The sequence below is a fragment of the Gymnoscopelus microlampas genome, assembly GCF_963454915.1.
Source record: "Gymnoscopelus microlampas genome assembly, chromosome: 2".
Lineage (NCBI taxonomy): Eukaryota > Metazoa > Chordata > Actinopteri > Myctophiformes > Myctophidae > Gymnoscopelus > Gymnoscopelus microlampas.
Window position 1 is genome coordinate 36,498,464 of NC_139939.1, and position 16,963 is coordinate 36,515,426.

At 43.7% G+C, this 16,963-nt stretch overlaps 1 protein-coding gene across 1 annotated transcript in view; it reads left to right on the forward strand.

Annotated features, from left to right (window-relative positions):
• The window catches only part of mxd4 (MAX dimerization protein 4), a 38,354-nt gene that overhangs the window by 11,056 nt on the left and 10,335 nt on the right, over nucleotides 1-16,963 (forward strand). The window contains exon 4 of the mRNA XM_084073449.1: nucleotides 16,311-16,425. Within this exon, the coding sequence (XP_083929575.1) occupies nucleotides 16,311-16,425 (115 nt within the window). The remainder of the gene's footprint in view (nucleotides 1-16,310; nucleotides 16,426-16,963) is intronic.

A 16,963-nucleotide genomic window follows, 5' to 3' on the forward strand; every position in this document is an offset into this window, starting at 1 on the left:
GTATTTTTACTTTGCCAAACAGAGACTGCTCCTTTCTCTCTTTCTTCTAATATCATATTGTAATATCAAATTTAAAAGATAGTAAAAAATAAATAGTCGAAATAGTAGGTCTACAAGCTCACAACATATCATATCACAATATCAATATAATATTGATATATTGCTCAGCCCTAGTGCCGCTGAGTGCAGTTTTGGCTGTGGGACAACAGTGGCCATGTTGGTGACTTGTTGAGGGACTGAGCCTCTTGGCAGAGTGACAGCAGCAGTACACCACTGGGCCCTGTGTGTCCTCACACAAACCTACCCCATGCACAGTCATACTGTAGCACCTCTTACAGCGGTGTCCAGTGACTCTCCGCCTGCCCAGAGGAACACTGCTGTTGGAATTTTGCTTCGCGTTATACTTATAATATCATCAAGAGGACGCTCGTTCCATGTAGTAACACATGCATCTCTACGATGTTATGCGTAAAGCCTCAGTGCAGCCCATGTAGGTTACAAATTAGGAATTCAAGTCGGAAAAGCGTGCAAGCAAAGATCGAGTGCAAAGAGTTAGTGTACATTTGTCTTTGATAATCAACCACGCCGAAGGCTGGGACAAAATGCAGATCAATAAAGATTATGGATGACATGCCCCGTTAGTGTGAAACTGCCAGCATGGAATGATGTCCCTGCCCCCACACCATATGTATAAGATATATTTACTTATCTCTATATATATTGTAACAGCAAAAGCACAATTCTTCTGTTTGTATTTTTAAGTTAGTTCTTAAGTTTGAGGGAGGGAGAGAGAGGCGGGCACACGCACGCACGCACGCACGCACGCACGCACGCACGCACGCACGCACGCACGCACGCACGCGCGCGCACGCACGCACACACACACACACACACACACACACACACACACACACACACACACACACACACACACACACACACACACAGACAGAGACAGACAGACAGACAGACAGACAGACAGACATTTAAGATATTGGAAATATTTTTGGCTCTACTGTTTGTCCCATGTCTGGGAGAGTGTGTTTGTTTTCTGTCATCAACGGTGCTGCCACACCCACAGAGAGTGCCGTTTGTTTTGTGTGTACATTGAGACACACACAGACACCCAGTCCCCTGTAAGCACATGCACACGCAAAGTACTGTAGACTTCCTGCCTGACTGACTGGCTGACTAGGGACGGGCAGAGAGCTTTCAACTGACTTTGGTCTCTCTCACGCGAGCTCTGCAGCCAACAGAAACTTGGATCCCTCTGACGATGCCTTGCTTCAGAAAAAGAAAGAGAAATTGGAAAAGAGAAAAGCAGAAAGCGCAGTGGCAGCCTACAAGTGGTTCCTCAACAACAGGAAGCTGCTACAGTATATGAAGTGTTTGTGTTGTTCTCTCATTGGTAGTATTTCCACAAAGCACAAAGTGGAAATCTCCATTTGGAGCCATGCTTCTTGGGAATGCCTTGTAATTAGATTTATTAGATTTCTTCCATCTTTTTTCTTTTCCTTCCATGCTCCCTGAAACCAAAACAATGCCCAAGAAAAGAAAAGAAAAGATGGTTGGTACAGAAGAAAGCTCATTTCCCTACAGTACTTAGCCCGACTACATCTGTGTTTGCTGGAAAACAGATGCTTGAGTGCAATAAAGAAAGAGAAGAATGTGTGAGCAAATAGAAAGGATAACAAAAGAATGAGCTCCTTGGTGGGAGTTGGACTGACACGTTCATGTGTGCATCTCTCTCTCTCTCTGATTTTCATGAACAGATACAGCTAGCTGTGGCGGTTGTGGGGTCGGGAGGGGGTCAGTGCCATGTCCAAGAACACTTTGCTAGGACACATGACTAGCGATGCAAACATTCACTGTTGCCGGGATTGAACCTATATGTCCTTCTGGAACAGTCACTCTAAACTCTATACGGCACTTTGTTATAGCTCAGTAAAGGGCTGCATTTTCAATATGCCAAATTAAAACCATACCGAAGCCCAAAATACTGATGCACATGTGCAGAGATAAAGCTGCCAAAACTGGGCTCAGCTCAAACGAGCACATTCTCCTTGTTGACGTGAGGAGACAGCTCTGCTTACATGCTGACTCCTTTGTCAATGATTAACACGCATTAACCTGGTGGCCTGACAGGAGCCTACTGTTTCAGCAGATCACTGTCAGCGAGGGTAGGCTATGTGTTCCCGGAAAACAGGTCCCGGTCGATACAACTGACAGTGTTGCTTTGCATAGCGGCAGACTGTACGCCACTTCTCTCTTAAGCCCAATTGATTCATACTTCATAGCATCTCTGGCGTGTTGTGATCTTGCAGATCTGCTATTTTTGTCCTCTTTCTAGAGCACCAATATTGCAGTGAGCCAAACAAATGAATGTCACGTCAGATATTTGACTGCAAACAGCAACAAATGTTGCTGTGTGTGCAATGTGCTCTAGTTATACATGGCCTACTGCTTTAGTGACATACACCCCTCCACCCCACCCCCGGGCTCCCTCTGTTACTTAACTCAACATTCCAGTGTGTGTGTGTGTGTGTGTGTGTGTGTGTGTGTGTGTGTGTGTGTGTGTGTGTGTGTGTGTGCGCGCGCGCGCGCGTGCGTGTGTGTGCGCGCTGTGCTGACCTGAATTTCAGCACTGCTTGGTCGACACACAAACCATGAAACCAGTCACGTAACTCACAGTCTCCTCTCCTCTCCTTTTGGGAGAGGAAAGTTATATTTTAATTGTATTTTTTTCATTTTCTTCAATATCAGGGCTATGTTGAACTACAATGGCCACAAATAGTTACGCCCTAGATCTGAGCAAACTCTGTGCTGAAAATCATGCTGTTTCTACTGTTCTCGCTGCCCTCTTCCTTCATTTTTCATTTTTCACCGTTGCACACCTCTGAAGGCATCTTGCTAGTATGCTGGTGTTTCATAACTTGTTTAAATGCGGTCTGAAATGCACAAGGTGTGGTATCGGCTGCAGGAGAGAAAATGATTTACTGACAGAGCAAATTGTCCTGGGCCATGGCCTGCAGGCCTGTTACCCCAGACAGAGGAGAGAATGTTCTTACTGAGATGTGGGTCTGCAGCCTGCACCCACATACCTCCTTAAATCTCTCCACACGCATGTTCATGCGTGTGCATTAGGCTGTTTACATCATACATGGCCTTGATTCAGTCTCAATTCAGCTCAATTTGATTTGTTTCACTTCAGTTCCATTCAACTTGAAACTTCTGATGCACTGTGACTGTGATCACGTCAACACCCCAATATGAAGGGCTGCCTTAAAGACTTAAAAAAAAATGTTTCCATGCAGTTTTAACTATGAAAACTGTGAGATTGTCCTCAGTCTCTAGTTGTGCAAAGTGTTTAGAGACTGACTTGTGAGTCTACACAAGTCCGAGCAGTCAAGCTCCAGCCAAGGCCAGGCCTGATCTGTCTGGAGCCAATGTGTTCTCAGCACATAGTGACCTCCAAGTGGAGAAATTCCAGAAGTTGACCTCTTTTGGGAGATCCTTTCTGGAGTCCAGCTGGAGACAGTTTCTTGACTTTGTATGCTCTCCACACTGTATGTCACTCCAGGCTGACCCTAAAGGCTGTCTCCGCTTGCTTTAGTTAGCCATCTTTACTGTGAGGAAAACCCTCAGAGCCTAACCACTAATCGTCATTTTTACCGTTCCACGTGTGTCTATTCATAGCGTAAAAACGAAATATAACGTGACGAAAAATGAATACTACATGGCCTCTTGCATGTGAGATGGGCAACTCAGATCCATAGGATTATATGCATGTAGATTGTGATCTACACAAAACATGCTACAGACAGACATCCATCTACTGTATCCTCACTATACTTGCCTCAAGAACTACTCAAGTCCATCTACTAACTATAGATTTTTATGTGAACAGTCTGTGCTGTCCCGAATTTCGGCTTTGCGGCTATATATATTAATAGTAGTTGTGGGGATTTTAGTGTTAGATGGGGATATTATTTGACCTTAGCCTTTAACGCATCAGTAATCGTATCGTTTACAATCACTTATTTGCAGATAGATAGCGCCATTGCAATTGGACCAGATGGTGCATAATCCTGGTACAAAGTCTAAGAGTTGACACTCAACACTTGTACAATGTACAACAAGTAGGGAGTGGGAGGAGCATAAAATAAACAGACCCATCATATCTGTCTCAGATAAGTCTGTCTCCTTCATTTCGCCAAGGAACTCCATATAGTCAGACAAACAACTCCCACATACCTCAACGGTAGGGCAGAGGAGAAATGGAGTCGGCAGAGGAGAAAGGGAGTCAGGCTTCAGAGAAAAGAGAGTTTTGGCAGAACGGCGAGTGAGGGGTGGAAAAAAGGCCCTTCTGTGTGTGAGAGAGAGAGAGAAGAGTCTGCTGCTCCCTCTGTTTCCTCAGGTTTCTGCTGACTCAGGCACTTTTAAGGAGGGACGAGAGGGAGAGAGCAAAAATCTGAAGGGAGAGAGAGTGAAAAAAAGATGGCAGAGAAAAAAAAACATATGTGGTCTCTGGAGAATTAAAGAAAGAAAGAAAGTGTGGAGGTGGTGAAGAACTGGGGCCCATGACGCCCCCTCCCCCAGTTGCTGCACCATAACTCACGGAGATCGAGATGCTGGCTCCTGGCTGTGTGTACACACACACACACACACACACACACACACACACACACACACACACACACACACACACACACACACACACACACACACACACACACACACACACACACACACACACACACACACACACACAGGATGAGCTGCGCTCTAGGGGGAAGAGTTTTCTCAAAGCCAAACAAGTCATTCATCACAGTTGGGGAGTGCAGTATAGTAAATTTAATTAGAGAGGAGCTCAGGCCTTGTGTCCAATGAAGCACTCGTGAATGTTAAAGGGTCATTTCACCCATGGTGCTTTTGAAGAATATATTGTCCCAGCCCGAAGCATAATTGATTCTTCAAGAGAGATTTCTCCCTTGTCAGTTGGTTATTGTCAATATTAAAAATTGACAGTAACCAACTGACAAGTAAGCATAGCAGCTATTCAAATTCAATTTCAACCAAATTTTGGTTGCAATTGAATTTGAATAGCTGCTATGCTTATACCTATTCGGTATGTGTATTATTATTAAGACTTGTTAGTTGGTGCATGGCATGTCATGCTTTTGCGTGGCATCTACTTTTTAGATGTAAAATAATTATTTGATCATTCTAAAACGTTGATAAATGGTTGCCATTTTTGGTTAAAAAGTGTGTCCCTGTCTCTGTAAAAATTATTCACACACTCAGTAGAACTAACACACTAACAACATTTTACTGTGTATAATTGCTCTATTTCTTTACCTTACTTCCTTTTACATTTCTGATCTGTGATATTTTGAGAGCTGTTTGTTTTTTCCAGTTCTGTCAAAACGCTATTTTCATTTCTGTCTTGCCAGAGCGTTGTAACTGGGTGAAGGTACCAATATGACTCATTGCCAAGCTCCCTCAGAAATATACATCTTTCTCACTTCAAAACAAACACATTTCTCCACTTCCATCTTTGGGTCTCTTGCTAACCAGCTCTAACCTACTGAACCGGACTTCAAAGGCTGTATTGTGACAATCAGACAGACTATGCAGGCGCCGTGAGCAATAACTGGCAATTTCTACGAAACCGAGACCAGTTTGTTTTGGTGCAGCCCAACCACTGTAAACTCTCCTGGTGACAAACACGGCCTTCTCCTCCCTCTGTGATCTTGAAATTAAACTGAGATGAAACAACGGCAACTGGCGCGGCTTGGCAGAGCTGGCGTCAGGTGTCTCCAGTGGTAAAAATAGCCTTTGTAAATCCTTTCTCAATTGCGGAGGCGAACCGGCAGAAGCAAGAGACTCCTCCCTATCAGTGTGAGAATGGTATACAGCCATTGTCCTCCTGTGAGCAATGTGTCCTCTCTCGTCTCTGTTGTCCCCTGTCCTCTATTGGATATCCCTCCTCTGTAATATGGATTTGTTTTACATGTATCTTGCATTGGTAATGCTGCAGGCAATTATATCTTCAGAGCTGTACAGCAGCACCCATTTAGCAAACTGTAACACAGACTTTTAATGTCTCTCAATCAATTGACAATAATATTCATATGGTGGCCAGTTTGCTTTTATGTCGTATACTCAGGGGAGTAGGAATCCCTGTCCTGGTATAGCTATCAGATATTTCTTTGTTTTCTTAGTTTTTTTAAATACAGCAAAGTAAAGCAAAATTAGATTCCCCTCTAAAATAGAATAAAATAATGGGGAATTATGCCAAAGTGCAACATTCTCTGTGCGTAAATAAATTGTTAGGGGACTTCTACAGCATGTACGTGCCACCGAGCACGGTCGCACAAGCTGCTAGAGGGAGGTGAAAAACTTGAGGCGTTACTTCATAAAGGAAACCATCAGTACGGACAGAGCTGTCAGTCATACTGCAGGCATGATGGAGAAACGGGTCCAAGTTTGAAAAAAGGGGAAGGAAGTGATGGCAGCGAAGGCTGACCACATGTCAGCGTGTGGTTTTCACAGAGCTGTCGCACAGGCCTGGTTCTCAGCAGTGCCAGGGAGTCGTGCAGTTACTGTAAGATTGGGCAGGGGAGGGGGAGGCATCATTGTCAATTTGTCACACTAATGACTAATGACAATGATGATTACCAGCTTATTAGCCGTGTCGCATGTGTTGCATGTACTGTATCTCCAGTGTTGCGAAAGCAACTTTGAACTACAGTGTAGGCCTACTAACCCTAACTATTTGCTTAACTAAGCTAGACCTATACTTCGAAAGAATTGTTCAAACGACTTTTCAAAATGAAAATATAAATCAAATTCATGTACAAATATAACACAAAAAAGTCACAAAAACTTCAATTGAGTTTATTGAAAAAAGTGCTTGCTTGTTGCACTTCGCAGGTCATAGACCCCCCCAAAAATACAATGTTCATCAGTCAGGCACCTGCTTTCCAGAAACGGCCACATGCCACATGTGATGGCCACACCAGCTGACACACAAAGTTGGTAAAACATGGTGGACACTTGTCTTTTTGGTTTATTAATTTAGTTTATATTTATTTTCAGCAAACTACAGTACATACTACATGCATAAAGGACTACACACAACCGGTTAAAGGACATACTGTTTATTGCAAGTTTGATGATAAAGTTACTGACTGGAGGGTACATCCATTAAGTTCTTTTGTTTGGGTCAAGTTGTTTTATCAGGAGTAATTTAATTGGTATTTAAGTTTATTTTGTTTTGTTGAGTTATCAGTTCTGAGGAGTGTTGAAGTTTAGATTGCTGGCCATGGAAAGGCCAAGCTGCTTCACAGGTGCTTGTAAGGAGCTGATTAGTAATTGGACTGCACCATGTCCCCTGTGCATAAGGGGAGGGGCAGGGATTTATTATAAATGTGAATGTATTACTACACGTATGAAAATGTATTGGCATTTCAGTTGTATGTAATTTCTTTATTTAATATGAGTTAGTGCTGTAGTGGATTATGTTGTAGCTATTTGTAGTCTGTTTACATGTTGTTCTTTGTCTTCCCCTTTGTGTCAAGAGTGGTCTGATCACCCACTATATAGTATGTTCCCCTCATGTCTCATTTGGTTAGTTCAGTCTTGATGTCAAGTTCAGTGTATTGTCTGCATTTGTTTGGGCCAGAATTAATGTCTTGTCTTGTTTTTATGGGAAAAAGAAAAGATAAAAAAAATACATTTTAAAGAAACTACGCACTTGTCCTGGTGTCTCTCTTGCCGACCAACTCTGGTCGGCAAGAGAATTATTTGTAGTTTCAGTTGCAAAGTAGTTGCAAAAAAAAAGAAAAAAAGCTATTTCAGAATGTAGTTAAACTACTAGTTTTTGTATCTCTCATCTGTCTCTACCTTCTCTACATTTCTGTCTCCACAGAACATAATTGCATCATTGTTCTTTAAACAAACAGCTACAGGACTGATCTGTACAGAAAGATCTGTAGTAGTCCATGTGCAGTACAATTCACCAGGTTACATGAGGACAAACTGCCCATACTTTGCAGTGTAGTTTTGTGGACACGTGAGATTATGTGTTGAGTAAATGAAGTGTTTTTTCCCCCAGCAAGTTGTCCCTTTAAGATGGATCGGCACCCTCTTATTTCTCTCTCTCTCTGTTTTTCAAGATGGCACGACAGAGTTGAGCTTTGGTCTTAAACGTAAACACATGCAGGGCAGGGATGGAGAGTGACAGTGATGAAGGAACACAACGGCGAGAGCTCTGTGTGTGTGTGTGTGTGTGTGTGTGTGTGTGTGTGTGTGTGTGTGTGTGTGTGTGTGTGTGTGTGTGTGTGTGTGTGTGTGTGTGTGTGTGTGTGTGTGTGTGTGTGTGTGTGTGAGAAATGTAAAAAGACCAAATTATCAACATGTATTACTCATTACCCATCATCCATCTCTCCACATCTGGGCCTGAGGCTCCTCAGCAACCTGCAGGCCAGATGTGGAGCGAACCCCAAATTTCAACCACCACGCGATGCACACGCAATGCTGCCCCAACACACTCAGACACACACACACACACACACACACACACACACACACACACACACACACACACACACACACACACACACACACACACACACACTTCATTCACTTTAACCAAATTGGAGTTGTAAACAGGACGTTGTCCACACGCAAGATATTATTTTTATACTTGGCTGACAGCACATAGTTAAGATGTTGTGGTGATTTTGTATCACTGCTCAGTGTCCCACAAGTTAGCATTGACTGGTTGAGTTAATACTGCTGCGGTGAGACTTCAAATATCACTACCCCTGGGGATTCACTGCTTTCATCATTTGCTTTTATAAAGCGGCACAGGCCGAGCTGACATTACTTTTTAAATGTCAGAATAGTTGTTTGCATCGACTTACAATACGTTACTTTCATGCATGACCACAATTAGAGGCATTTAGCTTCTTATTTTGGAGGGCTGTCTGATGGGACATGCATTGGCTATTGCGGGGATCAAGCCTGTGAGCTTTTGCTTACAGAACAGGTTCTTTAACCAAGTAGGCCTCAATGCTCACTTCTATATTTCGTGGGTCTGAAGTCAAAACAGGACTGAAGGCACGGCATGGTGTGTTTTCTTCTTCTTGTTTTTCTTTTGCTCTTTTAGCCAAAGCTGACAAACTGAGTTAGCACCGCGACTGTGAGGAGAAACATCACAGCGGTGTTTCTTTTGACCTACGACCCCAGAGTTGAGCGGGGTGGGCTCAGCGCCAAGTGGAGCCCAGCCAGCCTGGTCGCTCATCCACATATGGGCTGCAGTGAACTCACAAGGGTATAAATGAGTTGTAATACAATGAGTTGATTCCCTGCTCTTCTTATTTAAAAAAGAAAAGAAAAAAAAAAATAACAAGAAAAGAGTGCAGTGAAAGACTGAGGGGCCCATTGTTTGCTTGTCCTCGTGTTCTTTGGCCCTGCTTGTCTTGGCATGTTCACACACAGCCCTGGATGCTAGTGTCGTCCAGGGTAACACACTGTCAGTCAGTCCTGTGTCAACCAGCCTGTTGACATGCTGTGTATCTGTACGGTCAAATCCACAGTGTTAGAACACTTTTATTTTACACTTGAAATAAACAGTAAATTAACTCTCAATTTTACTGTGTAGTCAGGCTCAGATCAAATTTGTAGCTTGCTTTTGTTTTTTTTTAAAGGTCATTCACACTCGAGAACATATACCCTCCCCCACTTGTGTCTCCCCATCAATTTTATATTTGTATAGTTTTCTTGAATTCATACAGAAATACACAGTATTCTCGTATATTTTGTATGCATTTGTGTATGTATATTTCCCGCGAAAGGAATGCGCTGCACTTTCAATTAAATTTAATTAATTCGACTCAAATTGCCCTTGTGGAGGGGTTGAGAGTATGCTCATGCTGCAGATCTGAGAAGCTCCAGGTCATGTGTTTATCCTATGAATCTCCGTGGAGCTACCGGTCAGGTCAGCAGAGCTGCATCATGGGTTTTTTATTTAACCCCTGCATCCATATTCTGGGGGGGAACATTAGTCAAAAATAGCCGATCTACAAGCTCACAACGCATCACGCATTGTGAGCTTGTAGATCGGCTATTTTTGGCAATGAGATTTGGTGTACAGTGAAAAAGTGTACCAAGCGCAGTTGCAGCTCAGGTCTGTTTTGACTAAGAATAGAGGGTTTACGTGGTTAAGCAGAGCTTAAAGGAAAACGATGGCTGCCGGCCTTCCTGAGCCAGTCACCCGCTTTGATCTCTGATCCCCCCCCAAGTAAAGAGAGAGAGAGAGATGGGGGGGGGGGGGGGGGGGGGGGGGGGGGTACAGTAGAGAGAGGCAGTGCATCTCGTGGTGTTTTGGCACGTGAGGTCAGTCAGGTGATGACTTCCTGGTCACAGTCATGACCACAAAGCAAACCCAGAGTGAAAAAAGGCAACAATAAGGGCATTTATTCTGTTGCTGAGTTGTATTATTGCCATTATTGTAAAAAAAAATCAATAACCTTTTTTTTTCAAAATAAGGCACATTTGCGTGAAGGCTGTTGTTTTGTCAAATTTGTGCTGCGAGCATGAAGGCAAATGTATTGATAGGATTTTTTTAAGAGTCACGGTTAGGTTGTAATCTTGCCACTTACGTTAACTTTGTTCGTAAAAAGTGTCCTGATGCTGAAAGGACGTCGAGAGACTGTTTGCTCATTATAAGACAAAAATATAAAAGCTTGTCCTATTTTCAAGCCAGTGGAAAAAATGCACGGTGATTCAGCAACGTGTGGAGCTGGGAACAATGTGAACTGTCTCAGACCTCCTTTTCAAATCATGTACACAGACAGGAATCATGTTGGTGTGGAGAGGTGTTTTCACATGGCTGTTTCAGGCAATCTGATAAACATTGCGTGACCACGGGCCCAAGCTTAGGAATAACAAACGTGAGTGAATGAGAGAGAGAGAGAGAGAGAGAGAGAGAGAGAGAGAGAGAGAGAGAGAGAGAGAGAGAGAGAGAGAGAGAGAGAGAGAGAGAGAGAGAGAGAGAGAGAGAGAGCCTGCTCTGCCTCCAAGAACTCAGGTACTGTCTCTCTCTCTCCAAAGGAAGCTATGTGTGTGTGTGTGTGTGTGTGTGTGTGTGTGTGTGTGTGTGTGTGTGTGTGTGTGTGTGTGTGTGTGTGTGTGTGTGTGTGTGTGTGTGTGTGTGTGTGTGTGTGTGTGCGCGCGCGCGCGTGCGCGTGCATGTTCAGCCCAGAGAACACGTGCAGTCTGGGACACTGTGCCAGGTCTGTAGAGCCAGTCATTTAAAGTGACAGAACAACAGGTCCAGCCCCACTGACACACATTATTGGGCTGTACTATTACTTCCAAAAGAAAACATTCGTCCAGATTATTTTCGTCATGAACCTGGTCATTAGGCTAATTGTGATGATCAGTCTCAATTTTTGATGGATTAACAAAGCCTGAGCCATACAATCTCTTATCTGGAGACGTCTCGTCTTTTTTGTCTCACATGTTGTCCCTGTAATCTATAATCTCTGTGTGCACAATGCTAAAAAATAAGGCATGCTTTGCCTGTTCATGAATCTTTCTTCCACTCTGTCTGTGTCTCAGACGTGTATTGGTAGAGGGAACAGCACTACAGACTTGGACTAATAAATAGAAGTAAATAATTATAATAAATGACATTTTTAAAAAGGAAATCCAGAGGAAGCATTTAGAGAAACGCCTTTATTTAGTTTTTCACAGAGAGAGAGGTGCTCAAGATGATCAGTGATTGGCTCAAGTTCCCCCTTTGGTGTGTGTGTGTGTGTGTGTGTGTGTGTGTGTGTGTGTGTGTGTGTGTGTGTGTGTGTGTGTGTGTGTGTGTGTGTGTGTGTGTGTGTGTGTGTGTGTGTGTCGTGTGCGTGCGCTTGTGGAGCGCTGCCCCTCTTAGCACAGCTGAGCACACTGCACCTCTCAAAGGGCCCTTTTTTCCAACCAGGGAGAAATCCATCAGACCCTGTTGCCCTCCCCAAAATCAAAACAACAGCGGTCCCTCTCCTTGCACGGACCACCATCTCCTTCCTGTCCACTTCCTGGTTGGCCTGTGTCCAACCCCCTTCGTGAGGCTGTGGCTGGGGACCAATGGCGGACAAAGTACTGAACCCCAGTACTTGAGTCAAAGTATAGAAACTCCTTGTCAAATATTACTCAACTCTAAGTGAAAGTTGCTCTATGAAATTTAAAGTGCTGTAGTATTTGCTTTAAAAACAGCAACACGTAAGTGTTCAAAAGAAAATGGTTTGGTTGGGTTGAAGGTTTGGTCCCACAACCCCTCCTTGTCCGCGTCATCATCCTCTAAAGACATTTGTTTTCCATTGGCGGGGTGTTAGTGTTGGCGAAGTAGGAATAGTGTGTGTGTGTGTGTGTGTGTGTGCGTGTGTGTGTGTGTGTGTGTGTGTGTGTGTGTGTGTGTGTGTGTGTGTGTGTGTGTGTGTGTGTGTGTGTGTAGAGGGGGTGGAGGGTTGCATCCCTCGGGACAAGTGGGAATGAAAAGAGACAGAGCACTTTCACACGGCCCTCTTGCTGGGGGGAAATGCCTGTCCCTTCCCCTGCACCTGCGAGAGGTAGAAAAGTTTGCTTTCTGCTTCTCTCAACCTTTTTATAGAAATATGCATTTGTGCAATTTGTGCACTTTTCCCCCTCCCCATAGCCGCAATTAAAAATAGGCTAAAAATAAACAGCAGAAAGACTAACATACTTTCTTCACTTTGGTCATGTGAAAACGGGTTGTGTGTGTGAGGTAGTGAAACCGAGAACCTCCACCGTCAACACTGTATAGTATTGCCGTATTGCATACCGTCGCTGTCAGGCGGAAATCTTGTATGTCCTTTCATTTACGAAAAAACAAATAGTTGCAATATGGAGGTACAAGGTTTCTGCTTGACAGCAACAACATAATGTATTGTGTTATAATAGTTTCTGATAATATGATCTATCTAGAAATCCTAATGACCTTTAACCTTTAATCAACAGTAAAGTAGTTGTTGACCCACAGCAGTTGACCCACTGCTGTGGGTCTTTGTGAGACCATACTATAAATGAAGACAGGCGCTGGGACAGTAATGTTTAGCCACTTGAACCCTAGCATCCCTATTCTGGGGGGAACATACACCAAAAATAGCTGATGCACAAGGTCAGCGTCGCGATGCGTTTTGAGCTTGTAGATCAGCTATTTTCAGCGAAGATATTTGGTGCAAAGGGAAAAAAGATTGGACCAAGTTCAGAGTCGACTGCGGTCAACCAAGTATTAGTTTACTAAGTATACACAGGGCTTAAGTGGTTAGCGAGAAGACGAGTCTCGTCCTCTTATGGTCTCTCCCTGGCTGCCCACAGGCTGTCTGGGCTTGGGCTGATCTCTGTGTGGAACAAAGGAAGAGGGGATGGGGGAGAGGGTCTTACTTTCACTGCAAAACACAGCCAACGCCCCAGAAAAAGACAACCAAAGAGGAAAAGGCCTATGTGGGTGTGTGTATGACTGCATGTGTGTTTGTGCATACGTTTGTTTAATGTGTGTACTCTCTGTTAGGCTATGTGTCCTGCTAGTTTCAGTCACATGTGTCTTGTGAACCTTCATTCCAGTTATTAGGTTTATGAGAGCGCCAGGCCAGGGGAGGCCTTGCATTGTTTGAGCTTGTTTACTGTTCAGCTGGAGCCTGCCAAGAGAATAGCAGGGCTAGTCACAATGAAAAACTCAATATATGAAGATCAATGATTGTAATGTGTAGTGAAACTAAGAAACAGGACGTAAGTGTATCTTCTGTCCTGCAAAAAAAGAAATGAGGTTGCAGAAGGGGATATTTCGCACACAAAAAAATAACTATGAGAGCATACAGTACAAATGTAACCAAATGGACACTCTCAAGAGAAATGGATAAATGAACACTGAGGATTTTACTGTGTATATAATTTAGTTCCACTTGAGGGTATATATTTAGTTGCTTTGACATTTAAAACACATAATGTGCCTGTCTGTCCTATAATGGAAGTTGCTTGCCATTGTAGGGCCAATAAGCATATACGATTGAAAGACATTTATGTCAAAATGATAGCCAGAGAAAGGCAAAGGTAAATCTCCAAAAGAAGCCGATCTACAAGGTGCTGTTGTGAGCTTGTAGATCTGCTATTGTGGGCTAACCCCAGGAATATGGTTCTAGGGTTCAAGAGGTCATCTCTTTTCTTTTCACTTCATCTCTGTAGATTGTTGAGGCACCCGTGGACTGAACCCTAGAGATAAATCTGCATGAAAAGGAATAGTGGACTGTTTGTTGATTCTTCTGGGCTCTAGTGGAGCAGTCTTTTGGACTCTGAGCACTTCTATGTGTAATGCAGAAATATTGTCTGGACCCCATGGCTCTTGTACTCTTTACTATTGGTTCCTCGTAACATTGCTGATCTCGTAATTCAAGCTTTTCCGTGCTATTCTGTAAATTGCTCTGGAAGATTGCCAGTGTCTAAATATGATCTAAGATCTGTATCCACATGCTCAAAAAATGTCTAACCCGAACCCTAACCACAAGCCTAAAATCTAAATAAATAGCATATATCCAGGAAGAGATAAAAACATAAAGCTCCATCATTGCTATCATTTGGCAGACATCTGTAATTGTACCTTCAAGCGGTGCAACTTGCTCGCTTAGTTGTTGACAGTACTTGTGGAATATGGGTGCCGTCCTTTTGGGTGTTGCTGCGGAAGACGGTTTTCCTGGGTGAGCGGTTTCTGTCTAAATGCCAGGCAAACCAGTGACAGCAGCCAACGGTATAACTTTGGCACGCGATGAGTGTGGCTTTAAGGATTCTCCCATCGGCTTTGTGGGCAGCGTGTTGGTGGCCGTTGTTTTGCTGAGAAGCACGGATGAGGCCTGGAGTAAATAAACCAAACGGGCAGAGAGACAGGGTGGTGCGCCAACATTATCCGGGTCAGTATGTCACTCATACTTTGGTGAATGAGCCTTTTGACAGTGTCACTTGACAAAAAAACATTTTTTTCAACAAAAACGTGGGGGAATGAAGGAGTATCGTGTTCCCTCCTTCAATGCCTACTGATGAGGTTTTATATGCCTTGCTGATGAGCAAGGCATATAAAACTCATTAGCTGCTACAGTGGAGTTCCACTACAACTACAGGACAGTGGTTGTACATGGGTTAAATTAACACTGATCATTTTACTGTGTGGGTTGTGAGCTTGGAGATGTGCTGTTTTCGGTGCTTGACACCCCCACACAACTAAGTATGATTCATGAATCACCCTTTTAGGAGTCATTGTGTCATTGTATGAATATATTTTTTCTCTTGAGATAGCTCAAAAAGCTGTGCCACAGGGACAAACTGCACTGGCCGGATTCATTGTAGCATAACAACTACAATATCCACAGGCACATCAAAGGCTACTCATATAACCACGGCTTTGTCTTTGTTCCATGGCTGCTTCTAAATACTTGGCCTGTGTTCATGGCTGTACATCATATTTCATTGTGATGGTGGGGTTTGATGTCTCACAAGCCTTTTCACTCGCCCCTTTCAAATTAATTAAGGAGGTTCGTTAGCACAAGCGCTGGCTTCATGAGCCAGTACCTCGGCTGTCCTGTTGTCACATGCAGGGAAGGGAACGCCTTTCAGGAAGCTTATGTAATATGATAGAAAGGACATGACATCAATGCTCTTGCTCGTGCAAACTTGCATGGCTGTTTGAAAGGCTTATTAAACTGTTGTTGAAATGTGTGTATGTTAAATGTGTGTGTGTACTGTAGGTGTCTGTTTTGTGTTGTGCACACAGAATGTGTATGCTTGCGTGAGACCTTTTAAAGCGTGTGTGGGTAAAGGCTTTATGTGGGAGTTCAAACGCGATACGAGGGGTCTTTGTTGATGAATCCAGATGTAAATGTCCCTGCTCTGATATAACAAGCCGCCTCTGCCTTTTGTTCTGCATGAGGAGGGGTATTGGACTTGCAAATGGACAAGGATGTGACTCCTTACAGGGATGTGAATGTGGGTTTTGCAGTGCAGCTAACAGCTCCGAAGTGAATCATCCCTGCACCCCTCGCATCACTCTGACCCCACATTCACCAAATTGAAAGCTGGTCTCTCGCTGTCGATGCCCCAAAACCAGCACCTCAAATGAAGTCAATGAAGGAAAGGGGGGGAAAGGAATATGGGACTGAAACTTAACTTTAAAAAAAAGGGCTCTTCCCTCTCTCCTGTGGAGTTTGCTGACTCACACTGTGCCTCGCTGTACTTTTTGTTTTCTGCAGACGTGCCAAACTGCGGCTGTACTTGGAGCAACTGAAGAAGCTGGTACCGCTGGGTCCAGACAGCAATAGACACACCACACTGAGCCTGCTCAAACGCGCCAAGATGCACATCAAGGTACCATCAACACATGAAATGCACTGTCACTCTTCACACACACACACACACACACACACACACACACACACACACACACACACACACACACACACACACACACACACACACACACACACACACACACACACACACACACACACACACACACACACACACACACACACACATTCATCCAATCTGTCCACTGCCTAGCACATACAGTACTTGTTCAGTCTCATGCTTTCTCTCTCTCTCTCTCTCTCTCTATATATATATATATATATATATTTTTTTTCTTGCTGTCTTTCAAAGGAATAGGAAAAACATTCTCTAATCTTTCGATCAGAGCTGTTCAGGGACTGGCTGGCGTGAGAGAAAGGAGAGTTTTGAAAAAATGAAAAGAACATCACCCGCACTGCTCTCACAAGTGATAAGTCCGTTCACTGAGATATGGAAGGGTAGGGGTTTGCTGCTGTACGTTTGGCTGATGCTCAGATAAGTGGTGGGGGATAATTGGGATTGAGGTTTACTTTGGCCTAACTCCCTCTCCGCGGTT